This window comes from Heptranchias perlo, chromosome 21 (assembly GCF_035084215.1).
Source record: "Heptranchias perlo isolate sHepPer1 chromosome 21, sHepPer1.hap1, whole genome shotgun sequence".
Lineage (NCBI taxonomy): Eukaryota > Metazoa > Chordata > Chondrichthyes > Hexanchiformes > Hexanchidae > Heptranchias > Heptranchias perlo.
The window spans coordinates 14,274,963-14,298,704 of record NC_090345.1 but is presented as its reverse complement, the minus strand read 5'-3'; the positions used below and the strand labels follow the sequence as shown (position 1 = coordinate 14,298,704).

At 42.3% G+C, this 23,742-nt stretch overlaps 1 protein-coding gene across 6 annotated transcripts in view; it reads left to right on the top strand.

Moving 5' to 3' along the window:
- The window catches only part of gpam (glycerol-3-phosphate acyltransferase, mitochondrial), a 58,916-nt gene that overhangs the window by 23,122 nt on the left and 12,052 nt on the right, over positions 1-23,742 (top strand). For 5 of the 6 annotated variants that reach the window (XR_010966674.1, XM_068002118.1, XM_068002119.1 and 2 more), the window contains 12 exons: positions 564-637; positions 2,058-2,171; positions 5,347-5,496; positions 7,565-7,664; positions 10,345-10,481; positions 11,775-11,874; positions 12,462-12,674; positions 13,295-13,408; positions 17,870-17,955; positions 19,241-19,356; positions 20,372-20,442; positions 21,836-22,100. Coding sequence is in view for 5 of the 6 variants with exons in the window: in XM_068002118.1 (XP_067858219.1) it covers positions 564-637; positions 2,058-2,171; positions 5,347-5,496; positions 7,565-7,664; positions 10,345-10,481; positions 11,775-11,874; positions 12,462-12,674; positions 13,295-13,408; positions 17,870-17,955; positions 19,241-19,356; positions 20,372-20,442; positions 21,836-22,100 (1,540 nt within the window). In the remaining variant the exon portion in view is untranslated. The remainder of the gene's footprint in view (positions 1-563; positions 638-2,057; positions 2,172-5,346; positions 5,497-7,564; positions 7,665-10,344; positions 10,482-11,774; positions 11,875-12,461; positions 12,675-13,294; positions 13,409-17,869; positions 17,956-19,240; positions 19,357-20,371; positions 20,443-21,835; positions 22,101-23,742) is intronic. The other variant, XM_068002121.1, reaches the window with a different exon arrangement.

Below are 23,742 nucleotides of genomic sequence, written 5' to 3'. Positions count from 1 at the left end.
ATTCTTTCTTTGCTTGATGTCCACACGTGCACATCTGCAGCAGGTTTTGGTGAATAGTAATCATCTATGGGAATCCTGGCTGATTTTCACTTCCCTCACCCAAGGGCACTGACACCATTATAGAGCCCCTAGCACCTCCCTGACTGAAATAAGGTAAATCATCACTGACCAGGGGCTGGAACCTTCTTGTCATTATTGACTCTTTATTGCATACACCAACTATTTTTATTGCTGTCTCTCTGATTGAGATTGTCAATTTATCACCAAATTATGGAAGGTTTGAGAATGGCCAAGCTCGTTTCACTTGGAGCCCTTATAGCCAGCAGAGAGGAGACTTTTATACCAAAAATCTGGTCCAGATTCTAACCCAGGTCAGAGGTGCAAGGCTAGTGTGCTTTAACCCAATCTGATCAGTGTTTCCTAACCCACTATTCAGAATATGCATGATGCAGTTACAATAATAAGTTTGAAAGAGACTACTTTCTTGTATTTGAAAAAACTTGCGCCAAGTTTGAACATAGTACAGAGATGTAATTTCAGTGTTCTGTCCTTTTGCTGCCCAGGATAAACTTTTCAACGCCAGTATCCCTTCCCAGGGGCTACGGAACGTGATCTATATCAATGAAACTCATACCAGGTATGATCTGAATCTGTGACGGAAATTAACCAGGTGAATTAGTGGGTTGAATGTTGGATAGTGGATGAAGGGTGTTTTTTGTAATAAAACGGTATTTATAAGGCATATTGATCCAATTTTACATAATAAGAACATAAGAAATAGGAGCAGGAGTAGGCCAATTGGCCCTTCGAGCCTGCTCCGCCATTTAATAAGATCATGGCTGATCTGATCCTAACCTCAAATCTAAATTCATGTCCAATTTCCTGCCCGCTCCCCGCACAACGCCTTCTGAAATTACACTTGTGTGAACAGCTGGGTTCATTCCCATGTCTTTTTAGTGTACATCAAGCTATCACATATAGCTTATGCATAATTGTAGAGCATTGCATTGAATAAAATAACACATAATCTCCCATACTGGGAAAAATCAATTGGTTAAATTGAAGGAGATTGTATATAATTTGTTCCTGACACCAAAGGGTGAAAGAAGAGCACATGCTAGAAAATTAGCTATTTTCAGTGGGTAAGTCACATTTTTATTTGATGGGAATTCACTGTACTGATATCTTCTGTTCCTCTTGTTTTTGTTTCATAATTTTGAAGTCGGTTGAACTGACAAAAACCAAATTGAACTGAGCAAGGAACATCGCATTAAGCTTGTTTGAGTTGATCAGCAGGTCCCAACTTGTTTGTTGGAAAAGTTAGACAAATGGGTTGCATCTCTTCTATGGCCAAATCTTTTTCTTGGGTGATTCAATTGCCTAAGTGACAAATTTTTAACAGAAATGTGATCTGCTTAGTAATGACCCAAATCAGTTTGGCAGAGATAAATTGTACTAAAGCTGTGCTGTGTTGCAGATGAGTAGTATGGTGGTTTGTACCTATGATTTCCAAAATGGCAAGCTCTTGAACTTAGCAATGCTCCCTAAGGGTATCAAGTGGGAGGCTAGGCAGTTTCTTGTAGGGCAGGCACATCAGTTGGAAGGACAGCCGGCCTGATTATCCTCGAGTATCTCCTAATGGTTGGCTGGGAATGACATTATCGGAGGCCTGAAAACAGGTTGCCTGCCCACACATTTTCTTGATTGGGAAATGGTGCGTATTGCAGTGGGAGCTAAAGAGAGCAGAAAAACAACTAATAATGGGAGGAAAATAACCTGAATTGCAGCAAACAGCTGTCGTGTATTTGTTGGCAATTACTCTTCGGGGTTTTACAATGCGTAAGATGAAAAATATTTTAAAAGTTGTGGTCCAGCAGAATTTTCATTTTTGTTAATGAATTTTAAAATTGCAATGAACCTTTGGGAGGCCAACAAGAAAAAATACTCTATATTGAGAGTGAACAGATTGTACACTGTGAGCTTTGGTGTAATTACGTGCTAGGTTGGGGCAGTGATGTAATTGTTCAATATTTACAGTGTCTTTATTTGGTGATTAGATACCGAGGGTGGTTGGCACGGCGTCTCTGCTACGTCTTGTTTATTCAGGAACGAGATGTGCATCGTGATATGTTTCCAAGGAACGTGATTGAGAACGTTTTAAACAACAACAGGTGAGGAAGGTCTGTTAAGATTTACAAACGGTGCGGGGCAACATCTCACACTGCATAATTTCACCCTCTGTTTAACCCAAATGGTTTTATTGGAGAAGGACAATATCATAAAGAGGTGTCGCTATTACCATATAAATAATGGGAGCAGTAATAATAAAAAACCTTCAATTGTGAAATTGGTGCTTTCTGATCCCATACCTGGGGAAACCACACTTCCAGCTGGGGATATGGAATATCTAGCCAGTAACACGTTTTCCCAAGGATGAGCACCTCCACATCAGTTCTCAGGCCATTTCAAAGTTGTACCCCAAATGCTGAGGAACACTCCCCATCAATATCATCATGGAGCAGAGAGAGAGAGACCTCACCTCAAATGTGACAGCAACTGACATTTCTAACAAAATGTCAATATTTTCAGCTCTTGTCTCCTCTTATTATAAAATGAAGGACTACTTTGAATAAAACATAATTGCCCTTAGCTTTTAAACAATTTTAAATAAGAAAATAGATCCTTTTATGAATCTGTCAGTACATTTAGATGATATCCCAACACGCTGATGTTTTGATGAAACAATGGGGTGTGGATAGTCACTGGTATGTCAGTTGACTGATTATGCTCTGCTGACACCTCAATTATGTACTTAAATAGATATGAAATCTCAGGTGGATTTATGTGATGCAGCAGACACAAAATCCCAAAAGCATTTCTCCTATTGTTTATTCTGGGTAAGCGGAGAATTCTACCACAGAAACTGCCAGCAAGTTCCATTTTAACCATTTACCATGGTTCTTGAAAATGTTTTATATTGAGGAATCAGAGAAGTTTAAATTTATTTTAATATTTTGACAAATTTTCAAGTGTTTAAATGGGAAAAGTTGGATAATTCAGAAATATTTCAGGCCTGATTTTTTTTTCCTGTCTGTAGGCGAGTGGGGGCTGAACAATTGAATGGGAAAACCTTAGACCCTATGTAGCCAAAAGTATTTTGCGCACAAAATGTTCAAGATTCTCGCACAAGGCCACAAAGAAATCCTCATCAACATAAATGGTCTTTAGGACTGATCTCCCTTGTTTCTCGCCCCCTAATCGTGCTTCACCTGAACAGTACACTTGATCGTAACTCTGCGCGCATATATATAGATGGGAGGCAGTTGTTGCGATCACGCCTCTTGCCAGATCGCACCAGCGAGAAGATTGAACCATCTTGGTGATAGGGCCTCATTAGCCTGCAGCCAGCGAGCTGCGAGCACCGATCGGGCGCTCCAAGACAGCTCGCTGGCCAGAGAGGGTGTGAAATCGGCCAGCACCTATACCGTGCTGGCCAACAGTCTGGTCCCGGTGGGAAGGCGATCCCAGGAAGTGGGGCACACAGAAACTGGCAGCGGGCCAGAGCATTTTTGGGGCTCTTTATGGCCCCTTAAAAGTAAAGGGAAAAAAAGAATTGTGGCCCATTTTTGGAGCAGCCCACAGTGGTCCCTTTAAAGGAATGTTGGTTAGGCCGCTCCACACCAGGGACCAATGGGCAGGGTGGGTGCAGTGCACGCCCTGCCCATTGGGTCCATGAAAATTGCTTCGGAATCCTACGCTGGGTGTAGCACCCTTGATTTAAATATCAAAATAAGGCTCCTGCCTGTTTCAGGTTGAGCGCTGGCCACCCATTTCGAGGCCCGCTCGACAATTGGGTGGGCCTCGTGCAGCCAGTGGACAGAACTTGTTTTTTAAAATTCTTGTTGGCCAGACACCCTGTTTTTGAGCATAAATTGGGCAGGAGATGTTCAAAAATTGCTCCCTCTTTGTTCTCAGGGTTCAGATGAGTGTGCACAAACTCTTGGCTTTTACTCTTTAATGTTAAAGAGTAGTTTAATATTATCCATACTCGTGTGTTAAACTTTTAGCTGTACTCCCAGTAATTGCTTACTCTCTCAGTAAATCAATTAATTGACACAACCCTAAAGTGACACATAAACAACTAGAGACTAGTGCAGACCTTAGCACTGTTGCTGTTATTGAGTGAAACTGCAAAAAATGCTACGTTTAACTACAAAACCCTTACTGAGCCAACAGACTCAATAGTATACCCCAAACTGTACTGATGGCTTGGTGGGCACCATCCAGTGTACAGCTGAGCCATACAGATTGGAATATAGGAACTGGGGTAGGCCATTCAGACCGTCAAGTACGTTCCGCCATTCAGTTAGATCATGACTGATCTGTACCTCAACTCCATTTTCCTGCCTTGGCTCCATATCCCTTGATACCCCTACCTAACAAAAATCTATCTATCTCAGTTTTGAAAATTTCAATTGACCCAGCATCCACAGTCTTATGGGAGAGAGTGAGTTTCAGGTTTCCACTACTTTTTGTGTGAAAAAGTACTTCCTGATTTCTCTCCTAAATGGCCTATCTCTAATTGTACCTTATTGAATCTCTTTATCGTTTTAAACACCTCGATTAGATCATCCCTCAGCCGTCTAAACTCAAGGAAATACAAACCAAATTTATGCAACCTGCCCTTATAATTTAACCCTTTAAGCCCTGGTATCATTCTGGTGAATCTGTGCTGTATCCCCCTCCAAGACCTCTGGATCCCGGGTCTCTGGCCCCCAAATTCTGCTGATTTACCTAATCTCACCTGGGGTGGCAGTAGAGTTACTAAAGTGGGCCATAGTACTTCTGAGTGATGGAACATTTTGATTGCTATCCAGAACCCTATGCTCAAAAATGTTCATGGATTGGCTGAGGATTGAGGTGTGGTGTCCCCATAATAGAAAAGTCCACACTGTCAAGGCTCACCTGTAAAGAATGGCCCCTTGAGTGATGTAACTGGTCCATTGAATCAAACTTCAGTATGGCTCAGCGTCTGGAGGAAAGGGAGGTGAATTTTATGTAGCTTTGTCAAGGTATTTATGTTGACAACATTGGCAATATTTGCAAATTCTGTAGCCTACAGAGTATCTTCAATGCTTGCAAAACACACAAGAAATTTAAATGCAGCTTTAGGTGCTTAAATTTCCCAAGTCAATCGTAAGTATTGAAACATTTTTTTGTAGGACTCAAACATCAATTGTGAGTGTTGGCAATGCCATACTGAAGACAGTACGGTAGAGCATGGTTATTTTTAAATGTATTTAACTTTTTTCAATCTTATTTCTTTTACTGTGAACTGTTGACTAGAGTGCAAAAGGCCATTGTAGAGACAGTGACTGAAAGGATGCCTGTGGAAACTCTTGCCCAGCCAGACCCCAAAGCTGTGGGTAAAGTAAAACGAAAAGCTAGAGGAATCCTTCAGCAAATGGTGGCCAACATCTCGCCTGCTGTGATCAGGTAATTAATGAGATTGTAATGAAAGCTTTGTTTGCTCACTCTTAATTTTATCACTTGTCACCAACATAGATGTTTAAAAAATTGTTCAAAACTATTTATATATTAAATTTGGTATGTCCTGCATGTTTTATTGAAAAATTCCTATTTGGATGGACATCTGATCTGAAAGATTGCATCTTTGACAATGTAGTACTTTCTCAGTACTGCACTGGAGTGTCAGGCTATATTATGTGCTCAATTCCTGGAATGGGACTTCGACCTTGTCTTGACTCAGAGCTGAGAGTGCTACCAAGTGAGCCAAGCTGACACATAAGCTTTGTATTTTCATGCTCTTGTCTCTGGTGGAGTTAATGGGACCTCTTTTGAGAGGAGTAGATGGGAAGGAATCTCTGGGAAAGAACAGGTTGATTATCACCTCTTTTGCTTTGAACAACAACAGCATTCATACAGCACCTTTAACGTAGTAAAGAGTCCCAAGATGCTTCACAGGAGCACCATAAAACAAAATTTGACACCGAGCCGCATAAGGAGGTATTAGGAGAGGTGACCAAAAGCTTGGTCAAAGAGGTAGGTTTTAAGGAGTGTCTTAAAGGAGAAGAGAGAGGCGGAGCGGTTTAGGGCAAGAATTCCAGAGCTTAGGGCCTAGGCAGCTGAAGGCATGGCTGCCGATGATGGAGCAGTTAAAATCGGGGATGCACAAGAGGTCAGAATTGGAGGAGCACAGTGATCTTGGAGGGTTGTAGGGCTGAAGGAGGTTACAGAGATAGGGATACAGCTGTCAAACTGAAGATATAACGGATGCAGCACATTGCTTGTTAGCATTGTAAATCGATTATTTATTCTGATCTTGTGTTCCTGAACTGTACTTGGCAAGCTTTCGTTAGGAATGGAATTCAAGGTCATTGGCGCTCATCAAAGAAGCTTGTTCTATCCTGCTGATGTTCATAAATTCATGCCATTGTTACATTGTATTTTATTTCTTTTCAGACTTAAAATAATTTTTCCTCCCCTTGCGTTTCTTCTTCCTCCCCCGCCCCCCCCCACCTCACTTGATACTTAGAAGGCCATTGTGATAAAAATTACATTCATTGCACAAAATTGCAATATCATCAACGCAAGCAAAAAGCAGAGTGGATCAGCTGATCCTAATCACACTAGACTGTACGCTCTTCTCATTTGTTCCCTCAGAGAAAGCAAATAGATTGATAATCAGTAACTAGCTGAGAGCTTCTTATAATTTATCAGAAGTTTGTGCTCAGAGCTCTCCTGATGGCTTACTGCGTAAATACATTGGAACTGGGCCATTAGGAGGACCCATGTCTGATCTCTGCTTTGTGCTGATTTCAGTCAGGACAATAGTAGAGGATACTTCAAAGGGTCTCAGCTCCCCTGGGTTAGGGAGGGTTCTCACTTCTCATTGGTATTCAGTGACCCCTCCTGAAAAGAATGAATGTATGAATGATGGGGGAGAACACGATTGGGCACAAGCATGATTCTCCCCACAGTTGAATAGACCCCTGGAACTTACTGCTTGGGCCCACATAGAAAGTGTGCACACTTAGTCGAAGTACTGGAGGAAAGCTGGTACCACTGCAATCCAGCATGAGTCAGTACGTTGTAGGTGAGGAAGGGGGAAATTGGGGTGGGTAAAATGGAAGAAATGTTCATTGTTGGTGGGTCAAAAACCTGGAACTCCCTACCTAACAGCGCAGTGGGAGTGCCTTCACCACAAGGACTGCAGCGGTTCAAGAAGTAGGCTCACCACCACCTTCTCAAGGGCAATAGATGTTGGCCTTGCCAGCAACGTCCACACCCCAAGGGTGAATTTTAAAGAAAACTCACGGCCTTGGTTGACTCTTTTTGTTCTGACTGTGTTTCATTTTAACAATAAAGTGTTCTCCACACCAAAATCCCTTTAATCTTCTCACTTGCTGTCTGTTGTCACACCATCATTGATAGCCGCAAGATTGATCGCTGCAGTTTCTGTATGGAAAGGGAGGGGAAAGGCAAAGGTTAGTTTATATCCAGTGAAAGTTTGCTTAAATAACCTATCACTTTGTTTTCTTAGACTGACTGGTTGGGTGCTGCTAAAACTGTTCAATGGCTTCTTTTGGAGCATTCAGATTCACAAAGGGCAGCTTGAAATGGTTAAGAAAGCTGCAGCAGAGGTAAGCAATTACAAATAAGCACAAACATGATGATGTGCAGTATATCTGAAGTAGGACATTATATTTGCTTTCCTTGCTTTCAAGCTAGTTGCTAGGAGGAGAGTGAGAGTGTTTCCCAACCAGTTGTGTTGGGAAACACCTGGATCCTGCTCCGTGCCTCCTGACGAATTGTTTGCCATTGTTCACTTGCTCTGTGGGGAACTGAGAGACATTTAGCACTGTCGAGTATTTTGTTGTTCAGGTAGCCAGTTGGTATGAGTTGCTGATAGTACTGCAGCACACCACAGCTAATTATTGTTTGCTTAGAGTTAACATCCCCGGAGGTAAGCCATTCAGAGGCCTGACGTCAGTCATTGTGAGCATTTTCTTTGGCATTTCCATGGACTTTGATTCCAATCTTCTACCATGCTTCAAATTATCTCAACTTTTTCCCACCTTGACCTTTTCCAGTGGAACTTACCAAAGTTCACAGTGACCTCAGAGCAGATCTATAGCACTGCCAACATAATATATCACTCCCAAAATATCAGTTTATTAACCAGTAACTAAAGTTCATCTTTCAACAGTATAAAGTTTAACATTGCCTAACAAATGATTGCCTAAGGTAATGAATATGGTGATTGGCAGCGGTTTACAAATGTTATTTTAGCTGCTCAGAGTTGGGAGAGTTACAGACACAAAATTGAACAGTGAGCTGACTGGGCATGTAGGTGACCCAAATACTTTTAATCTGGTGCTAATCTGGAGAGAAGCCAGTGTTATGAAGCCATGCTTGTTAAGTAATTTGGAGAAATAAGAGGCTTTCTTAGAATTGAGGGGGAGGGAATTTCTTCAGTTTCTTTAGTGATATTTTTATTTAAACTCTCCCTTTTTCTCTTAGGTGCTCTAATGCAGCTTTTGCTGTCAGACTTTTATTGTTTTCAGGAGGGGCATGACGGGTGAGGCTCAGGGCTCCTCAGCTGCCACTGGTGCTACTTTGGGATCAGTCGGCACGAGGTGTGCTTGTACAGCATGGATCTGATCCTGCCAGTCCCCTCTGCCTTGCCTCTTTGCTTTCTCCATACTTCCATCTAATGGTCTGGTTGTAAATAACAAAACTTTCCTGAGGATGGAGCAGCTGGAAAATCAGTCGATAATGGGTTTCCAAATCGTGTCCAGCCAAACCCCCTCCTCTCCTCTCTTCTCTCTCCCCCACCTCCCCCAACCCCCACCCTGGAACAGTCTTGCTTTCTCAATATAAGACTGCACTGTTTGAGTTGCCAAGCCACTATGTCCTATCATCAAAGCCTTGGCTCCATTATTTCCCTTTATTAGCTTGAAATGTATTTGGAGAGCTTTGTTGGTGAAATGCAGTTTCATTGCTGCTAAGGATGATCCTTGACAACCAAGAGAAAACAGTGATTCAGGGAATGCCAGAAATTGTAATGAGTAGAGCTCTTTTCTGGGGTGTGGAGGCAGGGGGTGGAGAGAGAGAGAGAAAACAACTAAGAAATACAGAGAACAGCATTTTGAATTTTTATAAAGCAGTCCCAATGAAGAGAAGTCTTGGCAGATCTGTAGCATTGCCTGAATTTGTAGGACCTTGCAGTTTTAACTTAATGCATTGAGTTGCTATAAAGTAAAAGAAAATGTCTTGCATTGAACCTGCAAAAAATAAAATGTAGCTGCTTATATTTAACTTGTAACAGTTTTGGTTTGGGCATCACAAAAATCAGGTTTTATCTGGTCCTTCAATCCTTTGAGGTCTATGGTACAGTACTCTGTGTTTAATGGTGGCCATGGATTTTGTCCCATACTTGATTCACCTATTAAATAGATTTTGCATTAATTTTTGGAACAGTAATTAGGGAGTTGCAAGTTTAATTTAAGGTGGTTAATATCCATGATTGGGTGTCCATTAATTTTAGAACATTGGGTACTGGGAGTGGTTTAAAATTCTAATCTAATTGAGGTATTTAAATAACATTCCAAACTTGAGAACAAAGTTTGAATGGCTTCTAACCATCGTCTGAATTACTAAAATTAAATTAGCCTTAAACTCTCTCTGTTTTTGTTTTAAATCGTGTTTATTTCATTTGCTTTTTCTCCCCCTCATACTGTGTTTTTGCTGCTGACTGTAGTTTGTACTCGACTGATCACACTCACAAATTTCTATTTACAGCTGGTTAGTGGGATTTATCATTGTCATGTTATGTTACATAATAATTGCACTGCAAGTATTAAAAAGAATTTTAAATGGAGAATAATTGGTACTGAGTGAGATGAGATTACGAAACCATGAAATCATCCCAGATATCTTTTGTTTAATGTATATACAATATGGAGATTATCTGAGAGGTCCTTAGTTTGTTCTAATCTATTTGGCAGTACGCGTGTTGCAGATCTACATGTTTGTGTGATGGTATGGTCATTGAACAATTAGTAATTCTGATATTACTGGAAGCTTATGCACAAGACAATTATAAGGAAATAAGATGCACCACTAATTGTTGTAGTTATAAGTTAATATTAGAGTGCATAGTGCAAGACAGGAAGAATATGTTGCACAAAATAGGTTAGTGTTTTCAGTTTTGTTCTGCTTTCATTTGATGAGGTTTTAGTCTGATATTGAAAGGATCTCCCGTATTCCTCGTAGTAATTTATGTTTCTATTAATCTTATCTTTTCTGCCCTCTCTACAGCAGAATGTCCCATTGATCTTTCTACCAGTTCACAAATCGCACATTGACTACCTGCTGCTCACTTTCATTCTCTTCTGTCATAATATCAAAGCACCACACATTGCTGCTGGAAATAATCTGAATATCCCCATTTTCAGGTGAGTATAAAGAACCCAAAGTCATCTTCCTTCATCCTCTCACTTCGTGCTGAACGCAAACACACCAGCCAGCATATTTGTGCTGTGTGCCTTTCTGTATTTGAACAATATTTTCACAAACCCGGTGAGATACTTCCTGGGAACGTTTTACTTACAATATGATTTGCCTGTCTGTTTTGAACTTCTTTATTGACTGCTCCAGAAAAACAAATCTTCGCACAAAGGAATTTGAGGATGTGAAATCCCCTGCCCTAGAAGGTCTTCGATGCACAATCAATTGTTGTTTAAAAAGGAAATAAATACTTACTTGGAAAGTAAGAATATTAGGGGATATGGAGAAAGAGCAAGAAATTGGAATTAAAAATCAAAGAGCTGCCACAGTTATCAAAATAACAGAGCAGGCTCAAAGTCTTATTCCTATTTCTTTATCCATACTTTTGAGCAGGAGAGGGGTTAGTATGAATTCAGTTCACATTTCTTGTTTTTTTAAATTTCCTTGGGGAGCAAAGTTTCCATTATTGACAAGCTGCATTTTAATTACACTAAAATATTTCTATATTGTGCACAAGGTAAAATGTCTTTTTAAAATCAGAAACGGCAAAGTGCAATGGGTCAGTACACTTTGAACTCTGGTACTTGGTTTGACTGATGGGATTAAACTCTTTTTTCCCTGCAGGGTGTAAGGATTCTGTGAAATGAGTTTGAGCAGTGGACTCAAGTTCCTAGTGAGCATGGGACAAGAGCCTTAAACTACCTATAAGTTGGCATTTTCACCAAGCAAACTCAGAATGGCATTTGCTGTGGAAAATGGAAATGTCACACTGGCAGTACCGTGTGCACTAGAGGTTCAGGTTAAAGTACATTGTTGGGACAGAGTGGAGGGAATGCTGATTGATGCTATCTCAATTTTGTTCCGGTTCCCAGCAGAGATTATGTGCCAAATTTGTTGTGTAATTCTGCATTGAATAGAAGATATTGGCTGATCAGCTGATACACTGCTCTGGCAGCTGACTAGTTTTAAAATGTAAGGCTTTAAAAATATAATTACAGGCAAATACACTTTATCATAATTGGCATGAGCAGCTATGAAAATCACTTTTCTGACATTGCATAATAGAAAGGACGCTGCCTTAGTTTGAACTCAAAGTTCTTCCAGTGTTCAGAAGTATTCAATTGCCTGGATTGTGGCCCAATTAATAGGTCTGTGCTCTGTTTGTCACTGAAGCTATAAAACTAGTGTGTTGTAGCCATTCCGATTTATGGTTTTTAAGATGTTTTGTGTTGATTTTACAGCACACTTATAAGGAAACTAGGTGGCTTCTTCATCCGTCGAAAACTGGATATTGGTGCAGATGGACGGAAAGATGTTCTGTATAGATCCGTCCTACGTGTGGTAAGTTTTGGTGTGAAGATTTGGGAGGTTTGAAACAAATCCTTGGAAGAATAAGCAGTGCATATTTTTGAATTGATTTCTCTATTACCATGTTGTATAGTACTAATTTCTTTTCAATGCAAAGTGGTTTCCAATGCATATCAATGCAACCCCCTGGTGGTGTCTGTTTTTGCGTTAATTTGTGTTTTGGCCTTCCCTCTGAGTGTAGTGTAGCCCCAACCAAATGGTAAACTGAGTTAAAAGCGTTGCCTGGCGGTCCATTGGATCACTTGAGAACTTTCTAAACTTGTCTTTCAACATTTTTAGTGTTGGTGAGAGCCTGTTCTTTTAAGTTAGCACCTTATTTCTTTATAATTATCGGGGGTATCATGGGTGTGTACTTGCATTCCACTGGTCTATGGCTCAGTGCTTAGTATATCAGCAAACTGTGTTGCTAGAAGTAGTTCTCTGAAAATGCATCAGACTAAAGTAAATGTTAAAAAATGAATGGTGCAAGGAGTTTGTTGAAGGGCCAGTCAATAGGATATGAGTAAGTAATGGTATGACTGATTTTTTTTTAATTGACTGCTACCTATTCCATTTGATAGTACATTGAAGAACTTCTCCGTCAGCAGCAGTTTATGGAAATATTTGTGGAAGGTACACGGTCTCGCAGTGGTAAACCATACACAGCCATGACAGGCCTTCTTTCTATCGTGGTCGATAGCCTCTATGAAAACACCATTGCCGATGTCATGATTATTCCAGTGGGAATCTCATATGACCGGATCATCGAAGGCAATTACAACAGTGAACAGCTGGTGGGTAACATTAATGCTGCATTAATCATAGTTAAGCGACCTATTGCTTTCTGTTCACTTTATTTTGTTTTGCTATACTGTAGAAAAGACTGGAAGTAAAAGCTTTTATTGTCAGTCATTTAATACAAATGATGCAGTATTGCATCAGGGTACAAAGAAACATCTGTTCCAATCGTACCATCGCATTCCTCAGTAAACTATGATCTTCAACCCTATGGAGGAGGGGCAATAAGAGAAATACCATAAAACCTGGACTATTTCAACATTTACTGTTAAATGTGTGTTTCAGTCCACAGTGTATAGATCTAGCCACCGTTAAGTATTACCTGCCTGCACAATTGTCCTAATTTTGTGAATTGGAGATCGAGAAGTGAATGAAAGATGCTGCAACGTATCATCTAGGGTGAGCTGCCTAGCATCAATAACCACTGAGGGTCAAACCCACGAGCAGTGACTTAACATACAGTTTAATAACATTAAAGCTATTTGCTGGACTTAGCTGTATCTATCTGTTTATTTTTATGACAAGCAGCCTGCTGTGTTCTTTTAAACTAAAATGGTTTAGTAGCTGATTCAATCCCAAATTGAGTATAGCAATGCTGTAATGTGCTATTTTCTAGGGAAAACCCAAAAAGAAAGAGAGCCTTTGGGGCGTTGCACAAGGAGTCTTCAGAATGCTTCGTAAAAACTTTGGCTGTGTCCGAGTAGACTTTGGACAGCCGTTTTCTGTTAAGGTGAGTGACGAAACTGGATAACCTCCTGAATTTAGCACATAAAAATGTAACTATTCAATATTATTAAACCAATCATCCCACAGACTGATTTATTCTCCCATTGTCATCTGTTCCCACCACAAACTCCGTTCTCTAGCCACCACTCCAGCCCTCTCCCTGGCCACAGTCTGAGACTGAACCAGACCGTTCACAACCTTGGTGTCCTATTTGACCCTAAGATGAGCTTCTGACCACACATCTGCTCCATCACCAAGACCGCCTGCTTCCACCTGCGTAACGTTGTCCGTTTCTGCCCCTGCCTCAGTTCATCTACTGCTGAAACCCTCATTCGTGCTTTTGTTACCTCTAGAATTGACTATTCCAATTGCTCACCAGGCTGACCTCCCATCTTCCACCCTGCATAAACTTGAACTCATCCAAAACTCTGCTGCCCGTAACCCAACTCGCACCAAGTCCCGTTCTCCCATCACCCCTGTGCTCGCTGACCTACATTGGCTCCCGGACTGGGAACGCTTTGATTTTAAAATTCACATCCTCGTTTTCAAATCCCTCCGTGGCCTCGTCCCTCCCTATCTCTGTAACCTCCTCCAGCCCTACAAACCTCCGAGATCTCTGCACTCCTCCAATTCTTGCCTAGGCACTAAGCTCTGGAATTCCCTCTGTATACCTCTCCGCCTCTCTACACCTCTCTCCTCCTTGAAGATGCTCCTTAAAACCTACCTCTTCGACCAAGCTTTTGGTCACCTGTCGTAATATCTCCTTATGTGGCTCGGTGTCAAATTTTGTTTGATAACACCCCTGTGAAGCGCCTTGGGTTGTTTTACTACATTAAAGGTGCTATATAAATGCAGGTTGTTGTTGTATTAACTGAGATGTATACATTATGGTTCATTATAGATTAATGAGTACAAAAACAGTGCAATTCAAATGATGGGATTTGCAGTGTAAAACATAAGGGAGGAATGTGTTGTGAAAGAACATAGTTGACGTTATCAGAACCCAAAGTAAGACCTCACAGAAATCACTTTTATTTTCTCTGCACGGATTGTTGATTCCTCTTAATTGTTGCACATTTTGTATGGCCCTCTGTATTCCTAAAGGGAACTTCAGACTCTCTTCCACCTACACATTGCCACTTTGTTCCGATGTCTCCATCAGCTGATTCGGGTTTCCCAGAGGAGGTTTCACACGTTGGCTTCAAGGTTAAATCCTTGTTTGTCTTTATGGTTAGACAAAAACAGTGTTGGCTGTGTCTGTAATTATTTTGGCATCTCTTGACAATGAGCTCTTTGCGAACAAGTGCCTCAAAATTCTGCTCTTCAAGTATCGACACTTGTTTAAATTCCTATTTTAATGGAGATGTTAACTCGTTTAAAAGGCCATGATGTGGAGATGCCGGTGATGGACTGGGGTTGACAATTGTAAACAATTTTACAACACCAAGTTATAGTCCAACGATTTTATTTGAAATCTACAAGCTTTCGGAGGCTTCCTCCTTCCTCAGGTAAATGTCAGGAACTCCTCGAAGCCTACGCATTTATAAATCACAGAACAATACATGGTGATTACAGACAGCCTTTGCAACTGCCCGTTGCCAAGGCAATCACCGTGTTCAGACAGAGAGGTGTTACCTACAGAACCCCCGAATATACATTCAACAAAAAAAACAAACAGGAAAAAAAAAAGAGAGAGAGGCAGAAACATCCGCAAGGCAGAGAAAGCCAGCAAATGACCCGTTATATTAAAAACAGATAGCTTTTGTTCGCTGGTGGGCTTACGTGTAGCGTGACATCGACCAAGCTTCCCCTGGTACCACGGTTGCAACCACAGGAAAGTCTATCGTCAATTTGTCCGACCACACCCTTCAACCAGACGAAATCGAAGTTCTCAGCCGAGGGCTCAATTTCTGCCCCACCACCAAAATGGACCCCGTTAGTCTCGCGGCGGACACAGAGGAATTCATCAGGAGAATGAGGCTCCGGGAATTCTGCCACAAACCCCAAGATTTCAACAGCGAACCCAATGAGACAATCAATGATCCGGAACAGCAGACAGAGGGATCCGCGGTACAGCAACCGAAGAGGAAAGAGTCAAACTGGACTCCTCCGGAGGGTTGCTGCCCAAGCTGTCAGGAAATGCGTCAATGCCAGATTCATCAGGCGCACTCAGGAGACAGTCCAGAATGTCACCCGAGCACACGCAACGCCGTCAACGCTCTCAAGACCAACCGCAACATCGTCATCAAACCAGCGGACAAAGGAGGAGCCATCGTCATACAGAACAGAATGGACTATTGCAAAGAAGCATACCGACAACTGGACAACCAGGAACACTACAGACGGTTACCCGCAGATCCGACCAAAGAACACACCCACCAGCTCAACAAACTGATCAAGACCTTCAATCCAGACCTTCAAAGCATCCTACGCACTCTCATCCCACGTACTCCCTGCGTGGGAGACTTCTACTGCCTCCCAAAGATACACAAAGCCAACACACTCGGACGTCCTATCGTATCAGGCAACGGAACCCTGTGTGAGAACCTCTCTGGATACATCGAGGGCATCCTGAAACCCATCGTACAGGGAACCCCCAGCTTCTGTCGCGACACTACAGACTTCCTACAAAAACTCAGTACCCACGGACCAGTTAAACCAGGAACACTTCTCACCACGATGGACGTCTCGGCACTCTACACCAGTATCCCCCACGATGACTGCATCGCTGCGACAGCATCAATACTCAACACCAACAACAGCCAATCTCCAGACGCCATCCTACAACTCATCCGCTTCATCCTGGATCACAATGTCTTCACCTTCGGTAACCAGTTCTTTACCCAAACACACGGAACAGCCATGGGGACCAAATTTGCACCCCAATACGCCAACATTTTCGTGCACAAGTTCGAGCAGGACGTCTTCACTGCACAGGACCTCCAACCAACGCTATACACCAGATACATCGACGACATTTTCTTTCTATGGACCCATGGTGAAGAATCACTAAAGAGACGACACGATAACATCAACAAGTTCCATCCCACCATCAAGCTCACCATGGACTACTCCTCAGAATCAGTTTCTTTCTTGAACACACGAATCTCCATCAAAGACGGGCACCTCAGCACCTCGCTCTACCGCAAGCCCACGGACAACCTCACGATGCTCCACTTTTCCAGCTTCCACCCTAACCACGTCAAAGAGGCCATCCCCTATGGACAGGCCCTGCAGATACACAGGATCTGCTCAGACGAGGAGGAACGCGATGGACACCTACAGACTCTGAAAGACGCCCTGGTAAGAACGGGATATGACGCTCGACTCATCGATCGACAGTTCCGACGGGCCACAGCGAAAAATCGCATAGACCTCCTCAGAAGACTAACACGGGACGCAACCAACAGAGTACCCTTCGTCGTCCAGTACTTCCCCGGAGCGGAGAAACTACGCCATGTTCTCCGCAGCCTTCAACATGTCATCAATGAGGACAAACACCTCGCTATGGCCATCCCCACACCTCCACTACTTGCCTTTAAACAGCCACCCAACCTCAAACAGACTATCGTTCGCAGCAAATTACCCAGCTTTCAGGAGAACAGCATCCACGACACCACACAACCCTGCCACGGTAACCTCTGCAAGACATGCCAGATCATCGACACAGATACCACCATCACACGAGAGGACACCACCCACCAGGTGCATGGTTCATACTCCTGTGACTCGGCCAACGTTGTCTACCTCGTACGTTGCAGGAAAGGATGCCCCAGAGCATGGTACATTGGCGAGACCATGCAGACACTGCGACAACAGATGAACGGACACCGCGCAACAATCGCCAGACAGGAGGGTTCCCTCCCAGTCGGGGAACACTTCAGCAGTCAGGGACGTTCAGCCACCGACCTTCGGGTAAGCGTACTCCAAGCCGGCCTTCGAGACACACGACAACGCAAAATCGTCGAGCAGAAATTGATAGCCAAGTTCCGCACCCATGAGGACGGCCTCAACCGGGATCTTGGGTTCATGTCACGCTACACGTAAGCCCACCAGCGAACAAAAGCTATCTGTTTTTAAAATAACGGGTCATTTGCTGGCTTTCTCTGCCTTCCGGATGTTTCTGCCTTTCTTTTTTTTTCCTGTTTGTTTTTTTTGTTGAATGTATATTCGGGGGTTCTGTAGGTAACACCTCTCTGTCTGAACACGGTGATTGCCTTGGCAACAGGCAGTTGCAAAGGCTGTCTGTAATCACCATGTATTGTTCTGTGATTTATAAATGCGTAGGCTTCGAGGAGTTCCTGACATTTACCTGAGGAAGGAGGAAGCCTCCGAAAGCTTGTAGATTTCAAATAAAATCGTTGGACTATAACTTGGTGTTGTAAAATTGTTTACAATCGTTTAAAAGGTGCATAGATTGTGGGTAATCAAAGTAAAAACACAAATGTCATTTTTGGTACTACAGGAGTACATTGACGCTCAAAGAAACCGTCCATTGCCTGCAGCCCTCTCCCTGGAGGAAATCCTTCTTCCGACTATTATCACCGATAGGTAAGGCTTGGTTTGTTGAGGTGAAACCAATAGTGCACTCACATAGATCGTCACAGAGGGCAGGTCTATGGTCGACAACAAACCGGCAGTCCGTCGTGTAACACCGCACCTTAAACTGCAGCACCAACACCCACAGCAACAAAATTGGCTTGCCTCTGGCGGTGATGGCCATGTTTTTCGACTGCAGGCAGTTGGAGCAGGTGAAAAGCTCAGGTCTGCCCCAGACTAGGCCAGCAAGTGTTATTACTCCCAGTGGCCTGCACAGACTTTCATTGGCGACGCTCGAGTTGTTAGGAAATAGTGACTGCAATTTTTTTTAAAAACTGCTGGTGTGCAAGTTAGCATAGTTTCAATGTGGATCTGGCTGGTGTAGGAACTGTTCCACAGTTGCTTCAGGATAGGATTCAGTAATATAAATGCTGGTTTGCTACAGATGGTGCCGCTGAAGTTGGTAGCAATTGACACAATTGTGCAAGGTGGTATCCATCACCAATTGGTACTGCTTCCACCAGCAACATAATCCAAAAAGGTTTTTCATTGAAGATTTGCTGTAGTCTCCCTCTCAAAATCTTTATTGTTGGGCGCTAATGTCTAGTGCCATTTCATCTCTCTATTTTCCTTTCAATTTATTTTGCTTTCTCTCCTTTCCACTCAAACCAATGCCATATGCTGACTGAGAAAGCAGACAGGAAGCCTGTTCCCTGGCCTCTGCTAATGTTAGTCTGTAGCCCTGCCACAAGGAGATTTGGCTTCTGTTTACTGTGTCCTTATGGTTGTTTGACTCAGATTGGGAACTCAGCTTGTGGGGAATTACAGGTGTGACATTGTGTCACAGTACATGGGAACTCTGTCACACACCATCACATCACCGTCCTGTGCTGCATTAATTAACAATCGCTTAAAGGGGTTTTTCAGAAACGATGCATTGTTTTGAATATTGCTCTGTTCAATCTGCCAAGAAATGACGATGAAAAGTTTTAACAGCACGATTACTGAGTTTCTAGAAGAAATTGTTCACGAATGAAATGAAACTTACAAGGAACTAAAAGACAAAATTTCTGCTAGAGGGAAATTTTCCATTTTTATTCCAGATTAAAACAATCTGTGGGTCCTTTTTTTAAATCATTGGTAAATTTATGAATCTCAGTTACAGACTTGTCCGCTACACAGCATTTTCATAATTTTCTATTTCTATCTGTGTAACTATCTTTTAGAATGAAATAACAGTTTACAGTTTTTTTTAAAATCCTTTATTGCTGCACTCTGCTTTGTTTTGTCCATGTAGACCAGGCCTCGACCATGCTGAACCCGATCAGGTTCCAATTATAAATTCCAGAGATTTTTCAGATGACCAATACAGGCGCCAGCTGATTTCCAATGTAGCCAAGCATGCACTGTTCAGTAAGTGTAGAGTTTAATCCTTTGTGCACTGAATTTCCTTTGCAACTCTCAAATTATACACACGGTCTATTTTACCTGAAACAAAAAATGCTAATTTATGAATCAGCAAAGCAAATAAAAAAATTAATTAAATGAATGGGTGAAACTATAGAACATATTTTACTTGGCAGTCCCAAATTCAACTTGAATGTGGAACTTGCTACCACATGGAGTAGTTGAGGCGAATAGCATAGATGCATTTAAGGGAAAGCTAGATAAACACATGAGGGGGAAAGGAATAGAAGGATTTGCAGATAGAGTTAGATGAAGTAGGGAGGGAGGAGGCTCGTGTGGAGCATAAACACCGTCGTGGACCTTTTGGGCTGACTGGCTTGTTTCTGTGCTGTATATTCTACATAATTCTGTGTATCTTGTGCTGCATTAGCCAATCTCATAAGGCAGCAGTGGGTATTCTATAATTGATTCTTTTGGGCTAGTGAGTGGTAAAGTTATTCAGGAGTTCCCTTCTTGATTACTGTTCAGTGTCTCCTACTGGAAAATACGTGGGATGGGTGTTGGGTAAGGACAGGATTAGTCTCATCTTGTGGTGCAATCCCCCACTCCACCTTCTCCACAGTTGAACAGCCTGATGACATTCACTGTCTCAGTTCAGACTAGGAATAGGTAGTTGGTGAAGGTATTAGAGAGTTACAAATGCCTGCTGCATCTCAGCATGAGTCATTGCCTTCATGAGAGGAAGGAAAAAAACTTGGGGAAAGAAATTCAAGTTAAATTTGCAAATGATTTGTGAGGTAACATTTGTTCATCTGACACTCCCTCGTTCTTCAAATCCGCCTCAAAAAATACCCTCAGCAAATCTTTTGGTTATTTACAAAATTCTGGTTTATTTTGGAAAGTAAATTGTAGCAAAGAATTTTAGAAAATTTAGACATTATCGATCATGTGTTCGCTGAATAGAGCAGTGTATGAATATTCTACAAATTGTCTTTATCATCATTTTGTTTCTAAATTCCAGCTGCCAGTAGATGTTCTGCTGTGATGTCCACTCACATTGTTGCATGTTTGCTGCTTTACCGACACAGGGAGGTGAGAGCTTTGCATTTGTGAGCTATGTATTGAGGCTGGCATGTGCTAGCATGGGCAAAAGATTTCTGATATTGCCAGGCTTATTAAACACTTCAGAGCACTTTGATTGTTGCAAGTTGCATTTTGAGTTTGTGGAGATGGATAACTTTAAAATTATTTAACATGTGACCTGTGAATTACTTGACTAAATATTTGTCACCTCTGTGCTGGTAGCATTACATATAGGAATATAAACTGGAAATGGCAATAATTTACAACAAGTGTGTGTACTGCTTCACGTTCCCTGCTCACCACCAGTAGCCTGCAATGTAGAATAGTGCAGGTACACTAAACAAATCATAGGGCCTCACTAATGGACTTCTCCATGCATGGAATATAAATATTTTCCATATACAAAAAAGGCATTCGCTCTAACACTTGAAAAAGTAAAAATGCAACCATAAGGAAGGATTTATTTTTTTAAAATAAAATTAATATTTAGAAGTAAGTTAAAGTGCACCAGCTTATTCCCATCCTTAATAAATTTCTCTGCTGTTTGCGTGCTGTATTCCTGCACCCAATAAAATGATCGCAGCGTCCTGCTTTATGCTTGCCAGCTGGCAGCCTCTACAGACAAGCACTCCCTGCCTTTTTCACCTAGACACAAATTAACAATTGTTGCACCATAGAAAAAAAATCTGCATCAGATATCTGGAAGACAAGTGCATATTTTAATTTAGTTTCATGTTTCTCCTTAAAATTGCCAATGTTGTATAAGCAGGCTACTGTATACAGTAAGGTTGGATGAAGTCTTTATTCCACAAGTGAAGTTGAGCTTATGAACTATAGGTTTGCTTCAGTCTTGGAATAAAAATTAGGTCCACTATCCTTTGTTATTTAGGTGAATGCTTTTTCAAAAGTCAGCAGGAGTCTGAAGTAGAAATTGAGGAATTCTGTTTTGACTCCTGGGTTTTTGAGACCGATAAGTATAAATCACTTGGATTTTGGGTTGCTGCAGGGAAGTAAATCAGCATTTGCTGTTTAGAATGGCTTTACTGTTATAGTTAAAGGGGAAAAATCATCAAAATCAGGGGTGATGCTTCTCCTTCCTAATTTCATTGTGTGCTTCTGGTCTGGGTTGAACACTCTTTCAAAATAAATTGCATGCCCTCCTTGCCCAACATAGTAAGAATCATGGGCTCCAGACTGAGTGACAGTTTATGACTTGTATATTAACTGTCAGCATTATATACACTATACTCCAAAGTGTGGGTAACATCTCTTGTTCATATTTCTCATAGTTTCTCAAATTTGTAACTATAGTTGTAAAATAGGGATGTGATCACATCTAATATGGTTGGCAGAGTTTCGTCTTCATTGTAGATTTATTTTTTCTGAATCCCTCTTCATTCAGGGTGTCAACTTATCAAAGTTGGTCGAAGATTTCTTCTGTATGAAGGAGGTTGTACTGGCTCATGATTTTGATCTGGGCTTCTCTGGAAATTCCGAAGACGTTGTTATGCATGCGCTGCATTTATTGGGTGATTGTGTGAATGTCAGAAGCTCCAGACGCAATAGTGAATTCTTTATTGCTCCAACCACGACAGTTCCAGCCCTGTTTGAGCTGAATTTCTACAGCAATGGTATTTTCCAGGTTTTTCTCACAGAGGCAATACTTGGTAAGTGCTAAGTGCCACGGTGTCAGCACTTGCGATGGTGCGCTGGCTAGGATAGCAGTTGGCTTTTTTACTTTAACTTAATTTCCAACTAAGCAACTTAGGTAAACAGAATATTCAAGCTTGGTGCGGGATACCAAACAAATGATGAAATTGTAGAATCTAGGGAGTCTTAGTAACAGCGAATGTGGTGTGTTTGAAATACTAACTTTTCTGTACGAGGTGGCGCATTACGGGGGTGAACTTTCATTCTGCCATTCCATACCCCACAGCATTAAAGCACTGACACTCAAGAGAATAGTGTTAACTATCTATCTTGTCAGTTCCCTTCGTAGTTTTAAACACCCCAATCAGATCACCCCATAAGGAGAAATTTGCAGGGCTATGGGGAAATGGGACTAATTGGATAGCTCTTTCAAAGAGCCGGCAAAGGCATGATTGGCCGAATGGCTGCTTCCTATGCTGTAAAATTCTCTGATTAACGTCCATATCTTTAGGGAATGCAAGCTAGGTTTACCCAGTCTCTCTTCATAGCTCAGTCCGTTCATCGCAGGTATCACCCTGATGAAATGTCACTCCAAGATCAACATATCCTTCCTAAACTGAGCACAATATTCCAAATGAGGTCTGACCAGTATGTTCTTTTTTATTCGTTCATGGGATGTGGGCGTTGCCGGCAAGGCCGGCATTTATTGCCCATCCCTAATTACCCTTGAGAAGGTGGTGGTGAGCCGCCTTCTTGAACCACTGCAGTCCGTGTGGTGAAGGTTCTCCCACAGTGCTGTTAGGTAGGGAGTTCCAGGATTTTGACCCAGCGATGATGAAGGAGCGGCAATATATTTCCAAGTTGGGAGGGTGTGTGGCTTGTAGGTGGTGGCATTCCCATCTGCCTGCTGCCCTTGTCCTTCTAGGTGGTAAAGGTCGCGAGTTTGGGAGGTGCTGTTGAAGAAGCCTTGGCGAGTTGCTGCAATGCATCCTGTAGATGGTACACACTGCAGCCATGGTGTGCCAGTGGTTAAGGGAGTGAATGTTTAGGGTGGTGGATGGTGTGCCATTCAAGCGCGCTGCTTTGTCCTGAATGGTGTCGAGCTTCTTGAGTGTTGTTGGAGCTGCACTCATTCAGGCAAGTGGAGAGTATTCCATCACACTCCTGACTTGTGCCTTGTCGATGGTAGAAAGGCTTTGGGGAGTCAGGAGGTGAGTCACTGGCCGCAGAATACTCAGCCTCTGACCTGCTCTTGTAGCCGCAGTATTTATGTGGTTGGTCCAGTTAAGTTTCTGGTCAATGGTGACCTCCAGGATGTTGATGGTGGGGGATTCGGAGATGGTAATGCCGTTGAATGACAAGGGGAGGTGGTTAGACTCTCTCTTGGTGGAGATGATCATTGCCTGGCACATGTCTGGTGTGAATGTTACTTGCCACTTATCAGCCCAAGCCTGGATGTTGTCCAGGTCTTGCTGCATGCGGACACAGACTGCTTCATTATCTGAGGGGTTGTGAATGAAACTGAACACCGTGCAATCATCAGCGAACATCCCCATTTTTGACCTTATGATGGAGGGAAGGTCATTGATGAAGCAGCTGAAGATGCTTGGGCCTAGGACACTGCCCTGAGGAACTCCTGCAGCAATGTCCTGGGGCTGA